The 27,034-nt window shown below is 39.9% G+C and overlaps 1 protein-coding gene across 7 annotated transcripts in view; it reads left to right on the forward strand.

Annotated features, from left to right (window-relative positions):
- The first annotated feature begins 267 nt into the window (after window positions 1-267).
- LOC135224737 (ankyrin repeat domain-containing protein 10-like) overlaps window positions 268-27,034 on the forward strand; it is a 107,063-nt gene continuing 80,296 nt past the window's right edge. For 6 of the 7 annotated variants that reach the window (XM_064264058.1, XM_064264053.1, XM_064264054.1 and 3 more), the window contains exon 1: window positions 268-614. In XM_064264058.1, the coding sequence (XP_064120128.1) occupies window positions 399-614 (216 nt within the window). In that variant the 5' untranslated portion in view covers window positions 268-398. Of the gene's footprint in view, window positions 615-10,439; window positions 10,675-27,034 lie in introns of those variants that run through there. The other variant, XM_064264055.1, reaches the window with a different exon arrangement.

Raw genomic sequence — 27,034 nt, forward strand, 5'->3', positions numbered from 1 at the left:
GTTATTTAAATACAAGAGATCATGCTTGCTAAATGCTACGGGCTGCGAAGGTGTTTTGTGGGCGGTACAGTGTCGTAGCTCACTGAACGTATTAATATAGCCAAAATCTTTGAAAATTATTTCTGTAACGGTATATTTATTAAAATATTAGTATAAAAACGTCCAAATCCTTTGTTATCAATGGAAAGTGATGCATATATTTGACGAGGGAATCAAGTCTTGGCACCCCTTCGCAGCTCTCCCACCCGGCATTGACCGCCAATGTTGTTGGCTTGGTGTTCAGATAGCGCCGGGTAACGCATGTTGAAAGTGGTGTTCGGCACCCAGTCTCTCAGAAACTCTCCTTCGAATAGTACGTAATAACATTCGCAGAGTCGGCACTAGAAACATTATTCACCATGTCTGAAAGTGTGTCCCGATGCAATGGACAAAGCTGGAGCGTGATGAGCGAGAATCACCTGTCGGAAAAGTTTCCGCTGCATCGCGCGTGCCGCGACGGGGACATTGCATCGCTGAAGTTGTTGCTTCATCAGGAAGCGGCTCCATCGCACATCACGCTCGAAGATACCTATTACGGATGGACGCCTACGCACTGGGCAGCATACTTCGGAAGGGTGAGTCTTCGAGTTATTGTCACACGCCGAAATATTAGCTGCGCTGTCGATAAATGGGCGCGAATGCGAACAACGGAGCGGACACGTTCAAACGACGCCCCCGTTTCCCGCCATGCCCAATCGATAACGTACGATAAGGAATCCGCAGACGGTGAGGCGTTTTTAAAGCCTCTGTTCGGTCGTGACAACTGATGGACGAGAGAGTTTTGTCAATTTGTTGACTAAATCCAACAGTGGATTGCAAGATACGGGTACTGCATACAATTCATTGCAAGGATCTTAGTTATTTTTTTTTTTATCAAGGCTGTGCGTGAACGCGCTTGTACGATACTTAAATATACGTTTATGTATTTCAGCGATCCTATTCTTGATCCCTCATGGCAATAATGATTAACATGTCCAATTCATGAATAAGACCGTTTCATTGTTATATTTTTAGGATAATTTTGGCTAGTGAGCTGACTAGTAATTTTGCGTGTGATACAATTAGTAGTATAGACCTATTTCGCAGCACACGATTCGAGTTTATTACAAGACTAAATTTCTAGGTTATTCAAACTATGAAAGTTTATTTTTGAAGTGACTCCCAAATGTGACTTAACCGTAGTTTTCTCTCGATAGACAACAGAGTTGCAGTGCTTAAGGTTCCTAAAGTACAACTGTCTTCATTGTAATGCGTATTGATTAACCTAGCTCCGTTTTTGTTAAGGCGAAAGTATTTGGTTCTTGAATTACAAAAGGGTGGCTCGTTGGTTATCAATCAGTAACCCTCCCCCCCTACCCACACCCATGATATGTTTGAGTGAGATTTTCTCGCTTTACTTGTTTGGGAGCCCGTCTACTGCGGTTTTTAAATAGTATCACATTTTCGAACTGAGCTGTGGTTATATTGTCTCATAGTGATTTTATGGCCTCGCCTTTCCCTTTCTGTTCCGTTGAACTTGTTTCATTCTTCTTCTCCAAAGATGAGGTTATTAAAGCAATTACATATCGAGTGCTTGCGATATAGCCTAGGTTATAATTGAATGTAAGCCTGGAATTGTGATAGTGTTTTTGCTTATGATTTTGAGACGAAATATAGTGTATTTATTAATGATAATAGTATTCATGTTCTTGTCTCATTCTGGACCAGTTCAAGGATTTGTGCGACCTGACACCTTCAGGCAACACCTGGAGTGAGCTGGTGCAGAAAGGTCCATTAAGAAAACAACATTTCTGCTTTGCGACATAATGCTCGTAATCTGGAAGGCTCCCTGGACTGGTTTCACACCAGGAAGAGACAGACAAGAAGCTCTCGTCTTTCACTATTGTTAATGAAATACTTTCATTTTTTCACCTTGGAGAATCACGTTGACAGGAATCAGCCCCTTCCCCCATTCACTGCCAAGAATGTGTCTGAGAGGCCTTGTGCTCTGAAAGTTTGACATAGACCGAGTATTCCCTAGATACCGGGGGAGTACGAGTGCATTTTTTTTTATTACCACTGTTACTGTGGGAGAAGTCAAACAAGCTAATAATAATGGTTGCATGGGGCGAAGGCGATGAACTTGACTTGGCAAGCATGTTGACTTCATTGGTATGGTTGCGTCATACGTGTGTGTGTGTGTATTGGTGATGGCATGTTAAAAGACGCTTGCTAACTCGAAGAAAACGGCGTTTAGGCTACGCTGGTTGAGGGAGGGCATCGGAAGAAAGTCTTTTGAGAAAGATATTTTTTGTAGCTTTTTTTTTCTCTTTTTTTTATGAGAAGGAAAGATGTTTTTTTAGGGTTGTATTATTATTTTCGCAGCTTCATGTAAGAATTTACTTGAAATTCTTTTCTAGTAGACCTTACAGACCTTGGTTCAGATAGGGAGGTGCAGGTGATTGACCTTCCGTTCAGTTCCTCTCTCTCTCTCTCTCTCTCTCTCTCTCTCTCTCTCTCTCTCTCTCTCTCTCTCTCTCTCTCTCTCTCTCACAGCATTTCCATGGGATGGAATCAGTAATGCTTCGTATCTGATTTGTATGCATGCATACATGCAATTTAAACCCAGAATAGAAATTAGTTACGGAATTGGAGTTAAATTGCAGCAGTAATTGACTGGAAGAGTTGCCTCGCATATGCGACTTTACCATCGCACATGTGCTAGAATGTGTAATAAAGCTTAGATGATTACTAAGTTGCCTAGTATAATTACACATACGGAAAGTCACCTGTGGCGTTTGTGAGAAATTATTTTGTGTATATATGTGTGTATGTATATATATACACACACTATATATATATATATATATATATCTATATATATAGATATATATATATAATTATTATATATATATATAATATAAGCCACGAAGGAAAGATGGTGGTGGAATGTTCATTCGTAGTGCCCATTTTCAGTAGATGGGGGAAAGGAAATTAATAACGCGATAGAAAGGAAAGAGTTGCTCACAACAGACATTGGAGATGAGGCGTTGTTTGGCCGCGTATGGATTAATACAAATTGATTAGAAATTTGTCTTTTTGAAAGTACGATCTTGTATGCTGTGCGGACATGAATTATATTATGTTCAGAGACTTTGAAAATATATCCAAAAGATTCTGTCTCCCCGGAGGAGTATAGTGCCAACAGTACACCTTACGTCGTGCACTGTAGACATTACTTAAGGTTCTTTGGATCCACCCTTAGCCGCAACCCGTTTCATTCCTTTTACTGTAACTCCATTCATATGTGCCTTATTTTCTGTCCTTTCCTAAGAATTGTTTCGTAGTGCAACTGTGCAAGGTTTTCCTCATATTGTTACACAGTGCACCTCATGCAGTACATTGTAGGCATTACTTGAGGTTCTTTGCAGCGTCTCTTCGGCCCCTAGTTGCAATACCTTCCGTTCCTTTTACTGTACCTCCTTTTGTATGCTCTCTCTTCCATCTTGCTTTCCACCCTCTTCTAGCAGTTGGTTCTTAAGGCAGCTGCTTTGAGGATTTTTTCCTTCTGTTACGCCTTTCAAACCTTTTACTGCCGTCGTTTCAGCACTGAATAACATCTTAGGTCCCAGTACTTGGCCTTTAGTCTAAATTCCATTTTCTGTTCTCTTCGCAGTCATTTCAGAAGGCTATTCCTAAAATTGTCTGTCGGTCTGGTAATTTTATATATATAATTATATACTATGTATGTTATATGATTCTGATCACTTGATCACTTCATTTCTAAGCCACTGACGAAGAACTGATACATAGTACTATAGAAGTCACAAACCTGTCAGGATCCACACACCGTCTTTTATTTTTCACCGGTGGTAATGTATCATTCATATATAATATATATGTTACGCAAAATGTGGATAATTGCCAAATGTGTACATTTTGCAATTAATTTTGCCTATTGTGTACAATTTGCAGCGCTTGGTGCCTGCAAATTGTACACAACAGGCAAAATTAATTGCAAAATGTACACATTTGGCAATTATCCACATTTTGCGTAACATATATATCCAGCAAGTGAACAAGATTCGACCGCTGTCTTATAATGAAGGTGAGTTTGAATCATAGCAGGAAAGAAATTCTTAATTCAATTTACGATTTCCTGAAGAGGTTAGGATGCATATTTTATTGGTGGTTTGCGCCTTTGCGCCCTGTATATCCCAAACGCGCGCTTATTCACTACTTGCGACTCTCCGTAGTCGTTTAAATGGCAGGCAGGTACTTATTCGTTGCTTAGCGACCGAGTGTAAATCTGTAGTCAGCTCGGAAGTCAGGCAAACACCGTTGACATATTTCCGGTTTTCTAAAGCAATAATTATAACCCCTTCCTTTTAGGCCTTGACCTGTTATAATCTTCAGTAGCATTTCGTAGGTTTCTTTTTCTTATAAACACTGGAGTTCGGACACTTTTTTTGAGAGACGATGTCATTATCCAACATGACGATAAAAATTAGACTATTGGAATATTAATTATGTCCAGTTAACTCTATTTCTCTAATAATTTTAAATCATGCCACCTCATAATTCCGGACTATGATATTTCCCATTATTTACTTTTATTTTCACTGTTTTAAGGATACGTTGGTCTTTGCATAATTAGAAATTTCCGTTGGTTTTATATAGTGTTGTTTGAGATTAAGCTGTGTGCCAGCACGGGCTCTTGCTCGTAGAGCAGCCCGTATGTCTTATATAGTAGTACGTGTTGGCGAAGTTTTTCACGATGGGCGGACGGTAAATCATAGATAGACTGAGGTCCCGTAATGAAAGGGTTGACCCAGAGCTACTGACCCAAAAGCTACAGACACGCCTGTGGAAAGCAGTATCACAATCTCCTTCATTATGTTCTTATGCTGTCTCTGGCTATATTTTAATTGCAGTATCGTCTGCAGTCGTTTGTGGATATGTTTAGCGGGTAAAGATTTCCTTGTAAAGAATCATAAGGAAGTCATTCATTGCCTTATTCCAATTAGAAGGAATCGAACTCCATTCTTCTCGCTGATGAAGCGAGCCATGGCGGCCACCCTCGTGAGCGAGCGCTCTATAACCACGGCTGGGAAAACATACACGTATGTTTTTGTGTTTGTACGCTTGATCACTTCCATCTATGCTAGCGAGCTTTTCTTTTTTTATGTAGAATTATCATAAAACCCTACTTCTTCCACTAGAGTAAACAAGGTAACGGATCTCTCTCTCTCTCTCTCTCTCTCTCTCTCTCTCTCTCTCTCTCTCTGTATGTGACGAAGATGTAAAGTGATGAAAAGCTTGCCGTACAAAACAAGCGACGCAGCTTAGCTTTTTTGTTAATCCAAATTGGTAAGAGTCAGCTGTAGCATAAATAATGAAGACCAGCATTCAATAGGGGCGCGAAAGGATCATGAACCGGTATACCAGTCATCTCTCGTAGTCTATTTCTCTCTTAAGCTGAGAGAAAGAAAGAGAGAGATATAAAGAGGTCTTCGCTCTTTTAGCTGAGTCTGTTCTCTCTTAGCTGAGGGAGAGACTCTGGCTTTTCCCCCTTAAGCCTCAGTGAGTGCCTTTGGCAGACCTGAATATTAAAGCCAATGTGCGGGTGTATGTATAGCTTCCATAGTAACAGCTGTAACGGTAGAATCATCTTTTTTTTTTTTTCTCGTATCCTTACGTGAAGTCACGTTTGCTAATGTGGTGATCACGGTCTAGGTATATTATACCTAGACCGTAGTGGTGATCTTCCGGTTTCAGCTCAAACGAAATCGCACATTCTCTCTCTCTCTCTCTCTCCTCTCTCTCTCTCTCTCTCTCTCTCTCTCTGTGACTGGACTGACTGAAATATCGATAACGGAAAATAAAGGTACATTCGGAAAAAAAATAGAGTTGGTGGTAGAGGAGGAGGGAGTAGTCAAGGTAGGGAGGAGTCTGAAAAAGGGGGGGTGTGTGGGGTCGTGTGGCTTGAGTAGAGCGCGACCAGGGCAGTGCTCTCTCTCTCTCTCTCTCTCTCTCTCTCTCTCTCTCTCTCTCTCTCTCTCGTGAGCCGACAAGATTTTTTTTCCTCCCTCTGCAGAGGGCGCTCTTGAAGAGTGCGTCAGGTGGAAGAAAATGATCTAAATAAGGAAGATGGATGATGAAGAGCTATTAAGGCTTCAATATTTGAGAGGGGGGGGGGGGTTGTTGACTAACTGGCGCCACACGTGTGTGCTAGTGTTTGCCTCAAACGAGACCTCGTCCATTGGCCACCTGAAATATCAGATTTTTTTATTTTTTTTATTTTATTTTTTTTTTTTTATCGGTCGTTCCAACCGGGTCGGCAGACTGCGATGAAGTTCCACCTACGGTCTATAGGTATGTATGTACCTAGCCCGTGGTTCCACCACCCACCCACCCAGCCTGTAAGTGAAGAATTCCGTTCACGGCATCACGGGTGGAAAGAAGTGGTCACGTTAGGTCAGAGGCGCCCGCGTGGGCACCGTTCGGCCGCCCACACAAAGCGCTGCCTCATCCTGACTGTAATACATTCGCCTGAAACGAGGCGTGATGGGAGGAGGACTGCTATATATTTCTCCTCTCTCTCTCTCTCTCTCTCTCTCCTAGACTACCTGGGGATTGGTTTGGGGAGCGGGTGTATTTCTCGCTCTCTCGGACGTTCACCTGGCTACCAGGGGAGAGATCTTGGGGTGGGTATATGGGTTCATGAGGGGGAGGAAGATGCAGAGAACGAATGGAGGAGAGAGAAACGGAACTCCTTTCGGAACCTATCTATTGTCTATCTATCTGTTATAGGGGAAAGCAGGCCAATGCACTGTTGAGAGAAGAGAGGGTGTTTTGACGGCTGGGTGAGTTACCTCGAACGCGGGAGCTTTCGTCATTTCATCCACCTTGTCATTATTTTGAGGTTTTTTGGCGATGTGCTGTGGTGTTAGGATCTGAGTTTTTTTTTTTTATTGAACTTTTTCTTCTTCATAACTGCAGCCTTCACTTCACTCTGCGTTTAGTTGTAAGTTGCTGCTTGCAGGCATATTTAGCGCGCGCATGTCTGGTGTCAAATTTTATTGGTCTTCTTGTTATGCATTTATCAAAAATTCGCTTGGTCTCGAAGACAGAATAATGTTTAATTCTACTTTATATTCGTAAGTTCACCGGATGGAAAGAATCTAGCGCAAAACAGCTTGCGTTGTGAGGCGTTTTGCATATTCATTATTTTTTTCATTTGTAGAAAAGATAAGAACACACCCACTCCCAGAGTTGGGGGTCAAGGGTCACAGGAATCATGGGTTGTAGGAAAAGTGAAAGGAAAGGGAAACAAATTTGTTATCAGGAGCGTGACTGTGATTTTAGGCTTAGATTCAAGTCGGATAGGAACCAGGATATGGTAAACAAATTAAAATTCATTAAACAAGATAGTAATCCTGATGTCCGCTTGGGAGAAGTGATTTTTTCCTCGTGGGATAATTGTTATTCCAACTTAACCTGATTTAAAAAAAAAAAAAAATGTTTTGGGGGTTTGCCTCTTCGTTCTTGAACGTGAACCATCAGCACTTTGTCTATTAATATTGGGCGTAAATGATTTGTTTTGATGCCACAGTAATTCCCAGACATTGCTGTATGATATCTCTGTGGCTGTTGCGCGTGTCCTGAATAAAGTTTAAAAGAGAATAGCCTGTGAAAGGATTATGAAATGATTGATGACAATGATGTAACAGGTGGCTGGGAAGATTTATTTATTTATTTACATAGAGAGAATTTCGTTTGGCAAGAGCTGAGACAACGATTGTCTTGAGTAACGTTGTATAATGAACAGAAACCAGGAAGATGGAATGCTGAATAGGAATATAGATGATAGAGAAATGAGGATGGTGAACTGAACTCAAAGGTGAATGGGAATGAATCTTATAAGATTAACCTAGTGGAACAGAAGTTTAAAGTATCAAAAAAAATTTAAATCCATCATTTTTTTTGAAAGAGAAGTGTGGCTGTCGAATGGCAGTGGAGGAGCAGCAACGGAGTATCGAGGTGAAAGGTCTCTGCATTAAGTGTGAGGCAAGAAGATAAAGAAGAAAAAAATATTAAAATAAAAAGGTTGTGGTTGAAAGGTTAACATGGTTGGGAAAAATTGATCAGTTCATGAGCGATATGAGACAGGAAATTTTGTTGCAATATCGGTATGAGACAGGAATTTTTCTGTTGCAATATCGGTATGAGACAGGAATTTTTCTGTTGCAATATGGATATGAGAGGAATTTTTCTATGACAATATGGATATGAGACAGGAATTGTTCTATTGCAATATAGATATGAGAGGAATTTTTCTATTGCCATATGGATGTGAGACAGGAATTTTTCTATTTCAATGTGGACATGAGAGGAATGTTTCTATTGCAATATAGATTTGAGACAGGAATTTTTCTATTGCAATATGGATATGAGACAGGAATTTTTCTATTGCCAAATAGATATGAGACAGGAATTTTTCTATTGCAATATGGATATGAGAGGAATTTTTCTGCGAAGGGTTGCATGATTTAACACTTTGCTAATGTCTCTACGTTAGAACGCATTTAAAGTATCGGTTTCCCTTATAATTTTCGTTGAACGATGATAAGCTACCCTTAGAATAATTTTTGCTTCTACATAACATAATACAAGTATTTACGTGTGTGGTTATGTTTTTGTAATTTTTCTGCACAAGTGATTATCCATGACTGAACAGTCATCAAAAGTCAATTTTATAAGCGCCCCTATCAACACCTTGAGAATGTCAAACAAGAGAGCGCCTCAGTGGCGTGATCGGTATGGTCTTGACCTGCCACCTCGGTGGCCGCGAGTTCGATTCTCGGGCATTCCATTGAGGGGTCAGAGATGTGTATTTGTTCTGATGGAGTTCACTTTCGACGTGGTTCGGAAGTCACGTAAAGCCGTTGGTGCCGTCGCTGAATAACCACTGGTTCCATGCAACGTAAAAACAACATACAAATGTCAAACAAGAAGGAAAGAAACGACAATTGAATTGAACTGTGTTGGAAAGTAAAAACAAAATAAGAGAGGGATGAAAATCAAAGAAAGGATTGTTTCGCTTTGCGTTCCGTGTCACTCTTCAAAATTCATGTGTAGGACTCCGACCCAGATCCTACTGGGTGGTGTATGGTGTCTTGGTGCGTGCGTGCGGGCTGGAAGATTTTCCGTCACACTTTTCCGAAGGAAGTGATTGTCGTGCAGAGAGCCGAGGAAGATTTCTCCTACTTAGATTAGTTAGTGATGAGGTAATGGTTCATCTCTGTACGCGACCAGCGTTGATGTCCGTATTACAAGAACTTAATTGTTGGTTCGGTATTCAGTCGTATTTGAACAGTAATTTCAGGAAGTGGAAAGTAAGATTGAGAGAGAGAGAGAATTTTGGTCACACTAAGTGCCATAAAAGAATATTTATAAACAAACAGTAATTGACAATGCAAATACACGAAAGCTTTCCTTTTTTTATACTATGTACGTACAAGAGAGCGGCAGTTCGTGTACGTGGACCAAAACGACCCTCTGCTTTTAGTGCTCGATACAGAGCGGAATAATAGACGCGGAAATTTGGCGAGTTTCGAACGAACCAAGAGACTGGCGATGTTGCAGGAGAGAAAGAGAGGGAGGCGATGTTGAAATTAGAAGGAGAGAGAGAGAGAGAGAGAGAGAAGATGTTAATTGGGACATAGGTAAAATCGTGCTGGGTTCCGAGGTGAGATGGTAATAGTATTTGCTGGGAGAGAGAATGATAAGTATCATTGAGTCGGATGCAAAAAGAGAGGAAAAGTGAGCGTTTAGTGTGAGAATAACAGGTAAAAGTAATTTCTTGAGAGTAGAATACAGATTTTACTCGCGCTGAAGAGAGCAGTAGAGAGAGAGAGAGAGAGAGAGAGCTGGAATTGTAACAGGCTGCGTTTGCAAGCCTGAAGGTATGACTACTGTAATACATGCCTATCTAGCTGGTTTGCTTTTACGCTTTCTCCATATGGTGTGGATAAACGCCTCCACGCACCGTGCGCAGACAACTTATATATCCCCCCAACACAAATCCGATTAAATCGAAAAAGATTTAGCATTTCTTAATGATAAAGTAAATTGGTTCCTCTGGGTTACGTGTTGTGATGGTGTGGGTGTTTGTGTAGAGTGAGAGAGTTCATCTTGAGCGTTCTGCGTGATACGTTCATATCCGTTAAATGTTGATATTTATAATACGCCGCATAAGGTTATCCTCAAGTTATGCGTTTGTGTCTGCGTGCTTGTTTGCTTTCCGAGAACGGCGCCGCCACTCCTTGCACGAGTGAGTCTCAACTACATCCTGGATCTCGTGATTGGCGTTTTCTAACTGTTAGTGACTCTCCCTCGTTGGGGGATTGCAGTCTTTTCGTTCGCATGTTCTTACGCAGTAGACAGTAATATACGTATATCTGCCTTTCAGAAGTGGAAGGAAAGCTGTGACGATCGTGCTGACTCGGAATTGAATGTCCGAGAGAGAGAGAGAGAGACTATGGAAAAATCAGTAAAGAGAAACGTGAATCTAGTATCACACAAATGAACGCACGTCGAGGGAGTTTGTTTATCACGATAATAACAGCGGCAATGATGATAAATCGGGTCACGGTATGTGTAACAAGAGTGCCTTTGGTTTGCTTTCGCATCCTCGGAAGTTGTAGGAGAGCTGGCGGGAACTTAATTGTTGTATAAGGTCCCTTGATGAATTATTATTAAAAGCGGAGTTACTGAAGAGGTTTGTAGATTGGAGTCTGTGTGAAGTCGTAGAATGACTCCGCTGTGGTATTGTACTTCCCTTCTATCTACGTAGTTAATTAGCTCAACTACAGAAAGGAAGACGTGAGTGAAGTGGAAATTCTTCCTTCCTATGCCCCGTTTTTTCCTATTAATCATTCTGGCACCCATCCAAGGCCTGCCTAGAAATTAGATTTAATTTAAGCATTTAAGTAAAGGACTACGGGTTTGCTTGTTTGTGAGAGTCACTTGTGGGCCACGTATAGGTGCGCTTTGGCTTTCCGTTAGTTTTTCGCGTCGACTTTGATGGGAACAATTAGAGTCGTGGATTTATTTTGATGGTGTCGTCGTTTTCTCTCTTCACCAGAGTATGTCGGGTTGATCCCTTGCTGTTGCCTGGCCTGTCCCTTAATTGGAAAGTGAACGGTTAGGAATACGAAGTGGTGTGCGTTTAATTTCTCGTCATGATTTCGTGTTAATACGCAATATGATTTTTTTTAGTCACTTACACCGTTACATTTTTTATATATACAAGTACTAAGCCGCAAGTATCGCCTAAAATCCAGTTCACCATACCTTGAGAAATATATATATATATATATATATATATATATATATATAAGTATATATATATATATATATATATATAATATATATAATTGAATAATTGGATATGATTAAGTGTTCGAGCTCTCTCTCTCTCTCTCTCCTCTCTCTCTCTCTCTCTCTCTCTCTGTCCCCTGTTGCGTCTGCCGATGAACACGTAAGCTTTAAGACGTTTCCCTCGTTTTGTTTTCCATCACTTTCTTCCCCTCTTCCCTCTATTTACTTGGTATCACATGGAAGGGAGAGAGAGGGCGACTGTGAGCAGCAGAATTTCTCAAGACGGAGGAAGAAGGGGTTATCAGTTTTTCTTTTTTATACATTTCGTTAAAATCTCTTAAATGTAATGCATTCCTACCCTAATGCTTTTTTTTCTTGAATTTTTATAGCTTTCTGTATTTATCAATTTTTTATTGGGGTAACAGCTTATCGAAGGCGGTTATCAGTTTTTCTTTTTTATACATTTCGTTAAAATCTCTTAAATGCATTTTAATATAGCTTATCAAAATTAACTATTTAAAAAAAAAAAATTCTAAAAAGCTAGATCCCTTCTTTCTGTGTTTCTCTTTATCTGTTCTTACTTATCAGTGAACACCATATTCTTGACTTTCAAGTCGAAGGGCCGTGTGAGCTTGTTCCTTATGAAGAGGGTTAATTTTCTGAATAATAATAATAATAATAATAATACTTCAGTCATTCCTTTTATTTCCGTTGTAAAATATTTTTTTTATCAACTCATCCTATGAGCATAAAACATTTCCCTTTTGAATTTCGTGCTATAAGCGTTTGTTTTGAGAGAGAGAGAGAGAGAGAGAGGCACACGGCCGGCCCAAGTGGCGGGGTGATACGGGATAGTAACGTGATCAAACACGTGTGAGGAGGCGATGTGAAAATCAATGGCGACCTACGATTCCTGGTTGGTGAGACTTTTGAATAGGTCATCATCACCCGCGTGCAAAAGGACAGCAGTCTTACGTAACCTTTTGGGAACTTGCTGGGTTAATGATAAGACCGAGAGACCAACGGAATTTCGTTTATGATTGACCCCTTAGAGGGCACTATCCATTTTAACTCTCAATGACCTCTTAGGTCCCAGCGATTGGCCTTTGGCCTAAAGCCTATAATTATATCCTATCCATCCGTGACTGTTTGAGACACTTTAGGCTATGCGACTGTTTTTGTGTGAATGGGAGAGAGTCTGTTTACGTGATCACATTTTGCTTTGAGTCAAAGGTTTGCTATTGTGAGTTAGGTTGCTTTGTCAGGAGATCATTGTGAACAGAATACCTACATTTACAATAACTTGTTTTCCATTCCACAAGGAGGACAGGAATTAGGTTCAGTAGAAAAGCTAACGCGGTGACTAGAGAGAGAGAGAGCTGCTGTCGATAACACGTGAATATGTTATGAAGGTTGCGGGCTCAAGTGTTGCTTGACCACAGACTCTTGAAATTACATTTGTCTCTGCAATGGTTGCATGATCTTGTTTGCTATTATTATCAGATTTGATTGTTTTTTTCGTTTCGGGACTATAATAATCCTGCGCTTTTTTTTATTGCCCGGTTTTGAAAGAAGTGGGTTAATCTGTTAATTTGCTGTCTCTCACAACTTCATACAGGCACGAATAAAAGAAAAAAAAAACAAAAGAAGGCTGTTTGGGTAATGTTAAGTATCGGCAAGGCTGCCTTTATACATAAAACATTAGTGTCTCAAGATTAGGAATTTCTCTTCAGCTTAAGCCGAACTTAAGTGCTTGAACTTGAGTGCTTGCACGCAATAGTTATAGTTTGCAAACGCGCGTGCTCGCGTGTACGTATATGCAAATGTGTGTATTCTGAAAACACAAAAGAACGGCTATTATGAAACAGTTATCTAATTGGTGTATCGACCAATCAGTTGCGACTGATCGTAAGTATAAAAGGATGGCTGGAGGAAGGATTGCCTCTGCTGTTGCTTATATTGATCGGACGTTGAAGGGAAGGGGAAGACTTGCTGGGGAGGAGGAGGAGGGGGAGGGGGAATGTTGGAGGAGGAATGGGGAAGGAGAGGGGAGACTTCTCTTGCTTTGCTCTTTTGCCTGCCTCTCTCTCTCTCTCTCTCTCTCTCTCTCTCTCTCTCTCTCTCTCTCTCTCTCTCTATGTTTGCTTCTTTTGCTCTTTCCATTTGGTTTGATTCTGTGAATTGTTTGGTAAGAGAAGGTCATTTAAACCTTCCGATAGGTATATATGCTTAACACTATCTACTCGTAAACGACAGTTTAATCCGACTAACATTGGTAGAAGATCCACTTTTTCTTCGTCAAAGTATGGCTCTTAAACTCAAAGTTTATATATTTTTTATTTTTTTTCTCCAGTGATGGGGAAGGGTGCTTGGATCCAGTCTCTGATTATATATTTGCAAGGAGACATGTTAAGTCCACCAGAATGTTCTCAGTGGTGATATGCCAAACTGTACAATGTTTTCCTTTATTAGAAAGAAGAATTAATTATGTCAGTGTGGTTGCGAAATATATATTATATATATATAATTTATATTTAGACTCAACTTCTTTCCTTTTAACGGATTGCCTTTTGACTTTAATTATCTTCCTAACGTATTATCTTCCCAACAGCAAGTTCCATAAACTTGGTAGAGAATATAGATTACGTACTCGACATGTGAGTACACAACATTAGCGACATTCTCTCTCTCTCTCTCTCTCTCTCTCTCTCTCTCTCTCTCTCTCTCTCTCTCTCCTCTCTCTCTCTCTCTCTCTCTCTCATAGACGCCAAGCTGAAAGACTCCTGAAGGGTTGGGTTCTATTGGAGATGATAATGACGATGATGGTGGCATCTTAAAGAAGTTTTACTTCCTCAGACTACTTTTCGAGTGCCTCCAGGCTCTTAACCTATATGTGACGGTACTTACTTTCTTTGCACAGATCTAAGGTAACGTGCGCCGTGGAGGCTGTAATTTGGGGAATTAGGCTTATATAAATTCTTCTTGTCTTGCTCAATGTTCTTAATCTGGAATTCGTTAAAAGGAAGGGTTCTAATTAGATGAGAAATGAAATTGATATGTTTCTTAATAAAGGTTTATTCTTCTCTCGGGTCTTATAAAGGTTTCCACCTTCTGGGGCTCTTGACTGATAAGACTTAATTGGCACTTGTTGCAATACGAGTCTATAGGCACGAGGGAATTTTACTGAGTGTTGATTGTCACTTTCACTGTCTTTGATTGCTTCGCACACCACACTTTTGCACCTGTTCTTCTTCTGGGGATTCTTCTGTCGTTCTCTGTTCACGGCCATGCCACTGCAGTTCTCCCCTCAGGCTCGGTTTTTTTTTTTTTGTTCTCTCTGTCTTCTTGGCTTCTCTGTTCCCCTTTTTTCTCTCTGCTCTCTCTCTCTCTGTCTGCCTTTTTGTTGGGTTGAAATCTCCTTAGCCCCGCCTTTGGATTTTGGGATTTTGACTGGGTGTGGCATTTTCTGAAAGACTTTTTGTGTCTTAGTGGCTACAGACATTATACAAGACCGCCTTCCTGTCATGTCTTTTACAATGATTCGTAGGCTTTGAATTTGTATACGCCTCCTTCTTAATGTCCTGGCTGCTTAGGGGCGTATCCCTTGGTAACCTCATAGGTCATTCGTTGATACTTCTTTTGGGCTGTCTTATGACCAACACTCATGGCTTTTGATTCGTCGAAGTCCTTAGGTCTATCTCGAGAGGGTGGAGCCACTTAAGAGTTCGGCACTCCCCTCCTTTGAATAACGGGTCATAGAATTCCTTTTTACGTATGCCAGATGGCTCTCTCTGACCTGTTCACGAAGGGAACGGTGATTAGTCATAGGCGCTAATGAGAGTAGTTTCCAATTTCTCGAAGATGCCTGGGCGATATCCCTCGTCGGCTATAATCTCTTGTTGGTCACTAATCGCTGGTACGGACAGAGGCTTTTTGGGGGAGATGAAAACCAGATGTCTAATGGCTAAAAGCCTAATGTTTGGAGTAACAAAATCCCTCTTCTAAGAAAAATCATTATCTTATCCCTTTCCTCTTTTCTTCCTTATTATCCGTTTCGTGCCTTTTTCTTAAGTATTATTAAGTTATTGTCTTTTGGAATAACGACACTGTGCCACACTATTACATCATATATATATATATATATATATATTATATATATATATATATATATATATCTATACCGAATACCCCACGGAAAGTGAAAGTCAGAAATCCAAAATCCAACCGCTTTCGTCTTTACTAAGACTGTCAAGGAACGTACCTTGACAATTTCTTAATAAAGACGAAAGCGCTTGGATTTCTGACTTATCATTTCCCCCCTGTGGTATCCGCTTATTTAATGAAGTCACGTGCATTCTACTGTGATTTTTTAAGCATATATATATATATATATCATATATATATATATATATATATATATATATATATTATATATCTGTCTGTCTATCTGTCTGTCTGTCTGTCTGTCTATGCATTGTGAGTAAGGTGTTCACGAAAACAGGTGTTTGACTGGGCAGGTGTGTTACGAGAAGTAAATCACATGGCAAAAATAATGGCGAAGAAATAGGCTCAGTAAATCCAGTGGCAAAGGTGATGATGGTTGATATGACGTATTATACTGTATTCTCAGCCTGTTTGAGATTATTACTGCAAGCCGAGTGGATGACGGGAGAGAAAGTTTTGAAAAAAGAAACTCATTACTTGCAAAGACTTGCGTTCATATTACATTTGACTGTTAAAAGCAGAAATCACCATCCCTGTCATGCGCACGCCGTAACACTCTTGTATAATAAGGGGTTAGATCTCTTTTGTAAATCCCGCCGAGTTATCTGCATATCCATCTCGGGCCGTCCTTAGGTAACGTCGGCCGCGTCTTCGAGTAATGATATTCACCACGAATGTCATTCATTTTCCACTCGGGTAACCAACCCTCTCCTTCATCTTATCTCTTAATCTTGCCTCTTGTCGAATGAAGTGGGGAGGGAGCGAGTTAACGCTCTTTTGTATTTTTGTTATTCTGGCCGGTTCCTCATTGCAAGATGGAGTCATCAAAATTCATAGTTGTCGCTGGGGTCATCAGAACTGTTGCATATTGCACACATTATTATAGGCATGTTTCTTTCAGGTAGTCTTGGTCATTTTGTTTGACATCGTCCGAGAGAAAGACGTTTGTTGTATGAAGGGGGTCGGTTAATTCGGGGCTCTAATGTTAATCCCTTATTGAAGGGATGCCCCCTACCGGCAGTCTTTAGTTCGTTGTTTCTATTTCGGTGTCCGTGAAGGACCGGAACGCACCGCTTGTCGTGGCATTAATTCCAGCCGCGTATAACACCCAAGATGCGCGCAATTATCGTGGGTCAGTCAACCGTGCATTCTTGCCTTTCCTGGTTTGCCTTTTGTCATTGGATTTCATTCAGATTCATCAGAGTCGTGGGTTCTCACTCGTTAGAATTGCATGAAGGATCGAGTCGGGAACATCTTGCTGCTGAGGGATCTGCCGGGATTCGTAGATGACGCCTTTGCTCTTGAAGACGGGATTTCCTCAAATGATAAATCTTGGGTGAGAGGGCGGTGCAGGTGGAAATGGTCATGATGGGCATTGCTGTGGCGCCTTGGGGCCACCGGCCACGTTGGAAATAGGAGGTATCCGTTGATCAGATGTTAACGATATGCAGGTGTCACTATGGCACGTGTCCTCCGCAGCAGGTCTCTCCTCTGTTCTTCTGGCTGGCCATGGGGGACTGTCCAGGTGTTGCCGCGGTCATATTCCAGGTTCTGATGAAATCGCTTTTCTATTTCAGGACTTTTTTTTTATGTCGTGATATGATTTTTATTTCTTTGTGAAAGCTATTGTTGTGAGATTTTAACATTTAAGTTTTAGTTGCATCAAGAAGGCGCTGAAAGAGACGATTTTTACAGGCTCCAGTGTCTTTGTTTTTGTTGAATCGTAGCATCTTCCTTGTCATTTCGTGTATCATTGACCGCTTGCGTTTACTATTAAATAATTATATTAAACTTTTGCTCTAAGTAATTTCAATTAAATGGAATAGATAAGAAAATAGTGAATATCTGCTAAGATGTTCCTGTACCATTGTGTGCAGACCTGGTTGTTGAAGTTAATCCATATTTATCGTCTGTATCTGAATAAAACATGGTTTCCCCCCACTTGGCCAGCAAGTAGCAGGAGAAAAGTTATGATTTGAGTCACGTATTCGACATAAATATCGATCTATTTGAATATCAGGACGTTGCTTATATCGTATTTTAAAGATTCACTCAATATCCTTAGAATGAGTAGGTTATTATTTTTGAATTAAAAAAAAAAAAAAACAAAAGCAATGACAAATTTCCACCGCTAGACGAGGATAAAGGAATTTTCACTCCCTTCATAATGAAAAATTTTTATGTACAGGATATGTAGATGGAATCAGTAAAGAGCCACGGATGCATAGGACACCTAATGACCTATTTTTGTCTTTGCCGAGACATTTTAATTCCTTCGGAGCTTTATAAAACCTTGATACATCACTACGTCTTTTTCGTGTTATATTGTAGCTTCGAAACTTCTGGTTGTAGTGTATAGCGGGTCTTTTCGCAACAGTTAATTTCTCAGTTTATTTTACAACCGCATCATAATGATGGAAGATATCAAAGAGTAAAAACACAACTCGTGTTCTGTAATTCCGTTGGGCGTTGTGTGGCTGACAATCCTTCCAGTAACCTCGCTTTTGTTTTTCGGAGGAGTTTGGCGTTTGAAAGATCATTATGTCATGTCACCAGACCAATCTACCAATTGACGCGAGCTTTTATTTTTTTTTTAAATTACAGTAAAAATTTTCAACTGAAATATTTCACAGACGAGTGTTGAATATTCTTCACTGTCTTACTTCTTTTCCATCACAAGCTGCTTTTTTTGTAGAAGACGGTTGTGTAGTATGAGTCAGTGCGTGGTAAAATGTAGTACTGACAGTTAAGGAAATAGTCAGTCAATCGTTCCATGGTGAATAATTCGAGCGAAGCCACTTACACAGCAAGCATGGATTCTACTGTGTTTTTGTGAGTGTGCCTCCTCTCTCTCTCTCTCTCCTCTCTCTCTCTCTCTCTCTCTCTCTCTCTAGCCCCATCCATCCCCCTCTCTCCCCCCGGCTCCAACTCGATGCTGCGATATTATGGTTGCTTTTTTCCTGCACTTCTCTTGGGTCATTTGTGCTGCGGTGGGATGCCCATTGACGCAGTTTTGTTGCCAAGTTCTTTTTTTTCTCCATTGTTTCCTTTACGCAATTCGCTTCGTAAGATTTTAGCCATAGGTGTCATAGTGTTTGGAACAAGGAGCCTAAGTATGATAAGTCTACTATCTTAATGCATTCACTTAAACGCATGTACGTGGATGCATTATAATTCAGAATGTATATATATAATTTTTTCACTTATCTCCCGTTACCATTCTCTGACTACTCCTTGATTCTGCGTCAAGTTATTCTCTACTCCTCTTCCTGAATTGTTGTTTCTTATTATCCTCGCAAGTACAAGGCACGTTAACTGATAAGTGTTGAAGATCTTGAAAGGATTGTTATCTTATCCTGAAGAGGTCGATCGTGTGCCCGAGAGAGAGAGAGAGAGAGAAGTTTGATTGCTCTGTCGTCAACTCCAACACCACAATTGGTTTCGGGTCGTTTATCTATAACGGATGTGATAAGCAGGATATGTTCGTCTGACTGTGATAAACATGTAACTTAGCCAAGGGTAGATGATATTACAGTTGGTATCGAGTCTTGAGTATTATGTGGGTAGCACGCTCTAATGGACATCATATGAAGTCTAGGTTTTTGCTGTATTTGGTTTTAGTGCGCTAAACCAGGCAATGTTTTTCGTACAGAATAATTGAATTTCTCTCTCTCCCCCCTTCTTCTTCTTGGGTGTTAGATAAGTATGATAATATACTATACGCTAAACGTAAAGATAACGTTATTTTAAACTGAAAGAAATGTAAACTGTGGTCTCCAGATTCACCAACTTATTGTTATCTGTACTCTCGTGAACATAAACTTTCAACCTTCAGTTTGCTCCGTATTTCCATTTATTTTCATTCGTTGTATTTACACTGTAATTCATTTCCTCGATCCTCAATTTTTTTTTTTGTCGGACAATGTTCATCCTTCATCGTCTTCCATCAAAGTTGCTGAGCGAGTAAACCAACGGCAAATAAAGCATTTTTCTTCCTGGGTTTCCTGTTGTGTTATCAAGTCTCTTACGAATTTGATTTAAATGTATGAACTCTATAATTCGTATAGGAATGACCAGGCCTCATCCTCATGTGATTAATGTGAGCTTAACCTTCTGTCAAGTCTCACTCGGAATCATCCATCTAATTGCAAAATTTCTTGTCTTTTTTGACTAGGCATTACTATACGTCAAATTGAACTTTTTTTTTTTTTATTCCCGCAATGCCGCTTATCTCGTCCCGTCACAGAAAAATACCACCACAATTTGCTCTTACTCTCGTTTGCCTCGCTGCATTCTTATCTCATGATCTACCCTAATGTCAAAGCTGTTATTCTGTCGGGTTGATCTCACTGTCTCAGAAATGCTGTTGGTGTCAGAAAGTGAGTGGGGTTTTGGGGGAGGGGGGTTGGTGACGCTGCTAGTCGATGGTCTCTCTTCTCCTATGTCAAACTTGGTCATAGCAGAATCTGGTCGGTTTTCTATCCCTCTTGCTTCTATTCACCACGCCTTGATTTATCTGGTGATCCACACATGCAGCTTGCAAATCTTTTACTTTTTTTTTTTTTTTTTTTTTTTTTAACCTGTCACCAGTTTTGAAGTTTCCCTTCCACACGCCGTACCATGCGCACCCTGCGTACTTAGCTTGGTGGTATTCTCGTATGTATTTTCACTTTTATTCGTTTGTTTCGTAAAGGAAAGACATTACAAAACCTTGCTATGCCCATAGGGTGGAACAAAAAGGGCATCAGCTAATTTGTCGCTTGACACTTGATTACAGGGACTAAAGAATTCTTTAGACCTTGCTATATTAGGCGTGGGCTCAAGAGCACTTACCGGATCTTGTGTGAGGTGTCTTACCTTGGTAACAGAGAATCACTTATGAAGAAGAGGGACCGATGCAGGCTGAGAACCAGCTCTAGTTCAATCCTTTCAGAAACAGCAATGCATGTTAGTTTGTTTTCTTAGGCTTCAGCACACCACTCAGACTGGGAAGAGACGTAGGAGAATAAAAGAGAAAAAATAAGGCAAGATTATGTAGCCGTCAAGAGCATCCTCTGAAATAATAATGCTAGAATGAAATGGTTGCTATTAGAATGGAATACCAATTTGAATTAAGCTCTTGGTCATTGATAAGATTGAAGGCCTTTTTCTGCAAGAAAAACTTCAAGAAACACCCGTCCTATCCTCAGATATAAAAAAAAAATTGGATAAAGGTAGACAACGCTTAACTCACAGAGGCGTTACCCACAAAGGTATTCTAAACATGTAAGCAACACGTCCAAAAGGATTAGAAATAAGAAATGCGGAGATACAAAGTGTTAAAAAGTTAAAGGAAAACAGAAATGAATATTTTGCGATTGTTTTGACTTTTGTCATTCAGGAGCATCAGTAGGAAAGCTTAGCAAATGCTGTATAGAAACGCACACGAGTTTGATTTTGAGTATTTGAAAGAAATGGGAAGATGCGGATCACTTAAGATGTTTTGTTTTTTTTCCTTACTGAAACTTGCTTCTTCAAGGAACCGCAGTTGAGATAATCAGTGATTTCGCTTCCATTTTTATCATGAATAATACTTGACATATAACCTGCCGAAACGACATTATGGTTTTAAAGTTGCTAGTCAGTGCAATCTACTTTCAAGTAAGATGTGCTAAATGTCAGTTAACCCGAGAAAGGGATGTAATCACAAGTGTATCGTGAAACCTTTTTGAGGTCTATGAACTGAAGACGTTTCCAAATTATGGTTGTGTTTTGCAGTCCATTTGCGGGGGATGACCTCAGTAATAATGGTCATACTTGTAATGAATAAAGAGAACCATTTCCAGTTTGGCGCTTCACTTTTACGTAAGTGTCATATTTCCTCCGTATCTCGCCTTTGTGTAAAATGCTTTATTAGCAGAAGGTCTTGCCAGTGTAATACTAGAGCTTAATGTAAACAACAGCTTGACGTACGAAATACGCCAACCACCTTCTGCAGAAATCTGGCCTTTGAAGAAATTCCATTGTTCTAATAACGTCGCTTAACGTATGGTATGGGGCATTCCATTGTTTATAATGCCTTTCAACTTACTCTCTGAGAAATGAGACTGTGTATTAAACAAATGGAAAAGCAGAAACGGAAATTATCCGGTCTCGGGGAGCGCCCGAGAAAATTCAAATGAGATTGCTTTAGTCCGGTCAGCCATCGTCGTTTTCTTCTTCTTCTTCTTCTTCCCTGGGCGTAAGAACAAAACCTGAATTTCCAAAGGCAACGGTTTTCGCTAATACGCTTTATGGGGGCCAGTGGGTCGGTGTGGGCGGATGATGGGTAGGGGTATGTGGTGGTGGGCACTGCTGGAGTAGGAAGTGCTTTAGGAGCTGGAGACCAAAATGGATAGAGAACGAGTTGGGAGGTTAGAGTTCACGCTGCTGATCTTCTGGGAGGAGGGACTTTTGGATTTGGTATAGGTACGATCTCTCTCTCTCTCTCTCTCTCTCTCTCTCTCTCTCTCTCTCTCTCTCTCCACGCTGCTGTTTTCTTTGTAAAATACTTATCTTTTCTCTCAACATGTTTTATTGCTGAAACATTTATATGCTCTCTCTCTCTCTCTCTCTCTCTTCTCGTCTTCTCTTATCTCTTCCTCTCTCCTCTCTCTCTCTCTCTCATCCTGCTGCTGTTTTCTAGTTAAAATGTGTTTTTCCTCCTTGGCCATCTGCTGCTATCTTGCGAAAATCTCTCTCTCTCTCTCTCTCTCTCTCTCTCTTCTCTCTCTCTCTCTCTCTCTTCTCTCTCTCTCTCTCTCTCTCCTGCGTTTGTTCCTTGCGAAAATCTTTCTATTACTCCAACCGTATACCCCTCATGACATCGCAAGTAACGAAGGTTATGAATGTGAACGAGATGTTAATTTCAAAAGAGAAAATCCCAGGCCAAGTGACATGTCACGTGACCGCAAGACTTCAAAGGTCTTTGTTTTCCAGCCTCGAGAAAAAAAAAAAAAAAGAAATAAAAAGTCACGCGTCTGATATTGTTAGTTCTTTTCCTGTGTGTGTGTGTGTGTTTGTGATTTGACCCTACATCATTAAACCTTGTTGTTAATGGATTCTATTATTATTGTTATTTTATCCTCCATAAGGGATAAGAAGAATAAATAAATGGACACCTTAACGCGAAGATAAAAGAGCGTCTTTGTTCAAACTTAAACCCACGCATGATGATGCTGATGCCAGGAAATCCTCCTCCTCCTCCTCCTCCTCCTCACCACTCCCCCCTCCATCCACCTCCCAAGTTGCCTTCTGTCCTACCACCCCTTCCCTCCATCTTCCACCCCCTCCCGCCCTCCTATCCTCCCCTGCGACCGCCTCCTCAGACCCATCTTTCATCCTCCGTACCTCCACCTTTTCCTCCTCCTTCCTCCTCCTCCTCCTCCTCTTCCTCCTCTACTGTACCACTACCACTACCACCTTCTCTTCCTCTACCTCCCTCACCAGCACTCGTTCCTCCTCCTGCCACCTGTGTGTATGTATGTGTGTGTGTGTGTGTGTGTGTCGTTTGTGCGTGTCTGAAGTGAGTACAAATGTCATGGCATTCCTCTTGCCAATCTTCGCCAATTTGAACTGCCTGTTTCCTTGTTTTATTCATTATATGTCTACTGAAGACTGCGAGGAAAATTCGGATTGAAATTCCGTCTCTTTATTTGTTCACATTTTAACACCTGTCCATTCCGTGGAACGAAGTCAGAACTTCTTTTGGGTGGCGGGGGTGGGGGGGGGAGGGGGAGCGATAATTAAGTATTTAATATCTCTTCCTCAATGTTCATGTCTTTTGTTTTTATATCAGAGAACATGGCAGGATGTGAATCAGTAATGAGGTGCGCTGATCAGTGACGCAGATGGCGCCTGAAATGACGTGCGGTTGTCACCCTTCGACTTTCTGAGGAAAGTCATATCCTAAATATATTCGGTGTGGTCATAGCCTCTCAAAAAGGGGACCTTGCATTCTTCTCATAAATATTTCCCCGTTGACTTTTTAAATATTTCCCCGTTGACTTTTTCCCTTCCTGGTTTAAGATTAGACATTTAGAGGTGTGTTTGTTCTTTTTGTCTTGTAAGAAACAGTTGTCCTCGTGGAATATTTCTGATCCATATCATAATCAGTATCACGAAACTGTTGTTTTTATTATTATTATTATTATTATTATTATTATTATTATTATTATTATTATTGGCTGTCATGAACTGGGTTCCTTTTCAATCTCCATAATGTGGCTCTGCTTTTGTTCGGTTTGTTCAGTAGCAGGATCACATTCCAAATACGTGAACGAAACTTAACTAAAAAACCACTACCAGTTTAGATGATTATTATCTCTTAGATTTAAAACTTTCCATATTTTTAACGAAATTGTGCAACTGTTCCTCGTGACTCTGAGGGCAATTCTTAGCTGGGAATGAATGTCTCGTGTTTGCTAAACCTTGGCGGAGGTTTGCTGTCTCCGACGCTCATGCTTATATTAGAATTTATATTGCCTGGATATATTTATGCCTTCTAAGGAATGCTGTTGCATTTAATTCTCTTTAGATGAAATAACGCTCATACGTATCTAGATGGTTGGACTCAAAGCCACTGGTTTGTTGCGCATGAGGTCCATTTTGTAATTAATAATTAATCATACAAGTACTTATGAAATCCAAGGCTGCCGAATCACGCTTTTTTTTTTATAGAAAATGTCATATGACCTAGAGAAGTCTGGCAATAAGTTATCTAAATGTGTGCCTTTATAGCCAGAAAGTTTGGTGTTGACAGAGCCGAGAAATACGTCGCAAATAGAGATAATTTTCCTGTAACTGGGAATCGTATTCTGAATGACGCTCGTAACCTCTAATTGTCAAATTGTGAAATCAGCTGATGACTTGCCAGAATATATATTTATAATGATGTTTAGTCGGAACTGGACCAAGAAAGACTGAAAAAGTTGTAGCCCAGAAAAAAAACTTGTTTAAAGGATACATCAATATTGCTGACTTAAATAACACATATATAAGGAAAACTAATTTAATCACGGGAACCTTGGTGACAAAATAGGGAAAGTTCTCTTATTCATCTAACACAAAATGTATGGAAATAGGTAGTGGTTTTGGTCCAGTTCCTTTTACATACTTCGAATGGTTATGTAAAATGAATGTAAAAATTTGTACGTATCATGTCAACCAATAAAGAATATTTTTTCCCCGTGTAAGCAAACTATAATTTTGCATTTATTTGAATCAACTTATCCTGAACATTTAAAAGTCAACAGGGACAGATATTTGCGTTTAGTGTCGTAAAGTATGATGTATTAAGTCGTGTGCCCTTTTACAGATTCATGACTATGAAAAGAATTGAAAGTCGAGCTATGGTCTTCCTTTTAATTCCATTTCTTTAGACTTGACTTTTATATGCCTAATGATATCCTGGTGTCATTCTCCTTCTAATGTCGAAGTCATAGAATCCAAGAACTTAGCGGTCCTGTAGAAATGTTCATTTCCTTTTGTAAATGTTACCCTTAACGGATATCGACGAACTGGTCTGTCTCGGAACCCCAGATACATTGAATTTCCGGTTCACTTTTATTACACACACACACACACACACACACACACACACACTGACAAAAAACCGAAAGGATTCGTTCGAGTTCCTAAATTTGACAGCCACAGATATATGGTTACAAGGAAGATGCATTCTAGAGGCCTGTTATCTTTGATCTAACTGCATTCCCCCAGAGCCAAAAACTTTATACAAACAATGCTAATGTCTAACAAGACTCGTAAGATTGCTTTCTGAAATATGTAGGAATTAATTTTTTTTTCCTGAAGGGAAAATTTACCATTTAAAAAGATGATCGCTCTAGTTGCCGTAGTCTTGTCGACATCATTTATAGATCTCGTAAAAACTGATGATAATACGATAATATCAGATTGGCAACAGATAATTCTGCGTGGTAATTTTTAGTTCGTTATCTCTTACGTTCCTTTTGGAATTATTTTCTGTCGTGGGACTTCTGTGTATAAAATGATCAGGCACATGGGCACTTTCAGCCACTTTCTTTAAAATATCTTGTGCGTTTACAATTCAATACTAAACATTTCTAGAAGCATCTAATATCTCACTCTGTGCAAGGCTCAGACATTCATCTTCAGTTTGATCTACTCAACAGAAACAGGGGATAAAAGAAAAAACAAACAAACGTGTAAATGGTAAACCGTACAACACGAAAATGTACCGTAATTGCTCAAATGACCGACACTAAATGTCACGCTAATAATAGATAGCAATGACACAGAAGAAATAAAATAAATGAAGATTAAAATACCACTAAAGCAATTGAGAATGAATGCAACTTACTCGTCGACTGACTCATCACAGCAATCGTGAAATAAAGTATGTAATGATTAGGTTCCAAATTCGCTCTGATTTATCTAAATTCGATAATTCATAAATGTCCAGGATTTTCTCGGATTAAATAAATACATGAAACAGCGTATATCTTGAGTCAACTTTTTTTTTTTTTTTTTTTTTTTTTTTTTTTTTTGACCACAGCTTTTAATCAGTCTTCTTTATATATGAAGTTTCGACAGATCATGATCAATTCCATAATTGCAGCAAAGTTTCTTATTGTATGGAATTAATATTGTATGGAATTATCAGTGGCGACTGTATATGGTTTATGCAAGAATTATTGTTAGAGCTTTGAAGCATTTCTTCACACCTACCTCCTACCTACTCACTTTTTAAAATTTCTTTTATTAGTAATTAATAGTCCTCCTCTCGCATTAATCCATCAGACATTTTCACAAGGATTAAAAGAAACCAAGTAACTCGGCTATTAAGGTGGAATTGCCCTGAATTTGCCAGGGGCTTTCTAATTATACAACTGAACGACAAAGACCTTGACGAGTCTTAGAGAAATTTCATAACTCTAATCTAATCTTGATAATGACGTACAATACATGCTGAATAAGTATGTTTAATAGTTGACTTCAAACAGTGTATTCTCTGTAATAATTGAACAAGCGGGAATTTATTTAAAGCCGTGGGGCAGCAATTGACAATTAAATCGAATGTCCTCTGAGGTCTAATAAAAAGAATAATAATAATGATAATAAAAACTTTGAAATTTGGAAGATTCGACTTCACTGCAACACCGTTCTTGTGTAGTTTGTGACTCACTTTCTCCGCTCAGAGCAAAAATGACTACTTACTCCACTGATCGTTGTCTGGGACGTCCCTTTGCAATGAAGCCTGTAGCAGCCTTTGTTTGATCAGGCGGTACTTCTGAGATCCTTTCAGCCAATTGGTCGGGTGATGCAATATGCCAATTTAGGGTACGTTCGGATAATCTGGACATGGTGGTGCGAGACTTGTGCGTCTCTTGAACCAGGGCAACATCCC

Source organism: Macrobrachium nipponense, chromosome 12 (assembly GCF_015104395.2).
Source record: "Macrobrachium nipponense isolate FS-2020 chromosome 12, ASM1510439v2, whole genome shotgun sequence".
Lineage (NCBI taxonomy): Eukaryota > Metazoa > Arthropoda > Malacostraca > Decapoda > Palaemonidae > Macrobrachium > Macrobrachium nipponense.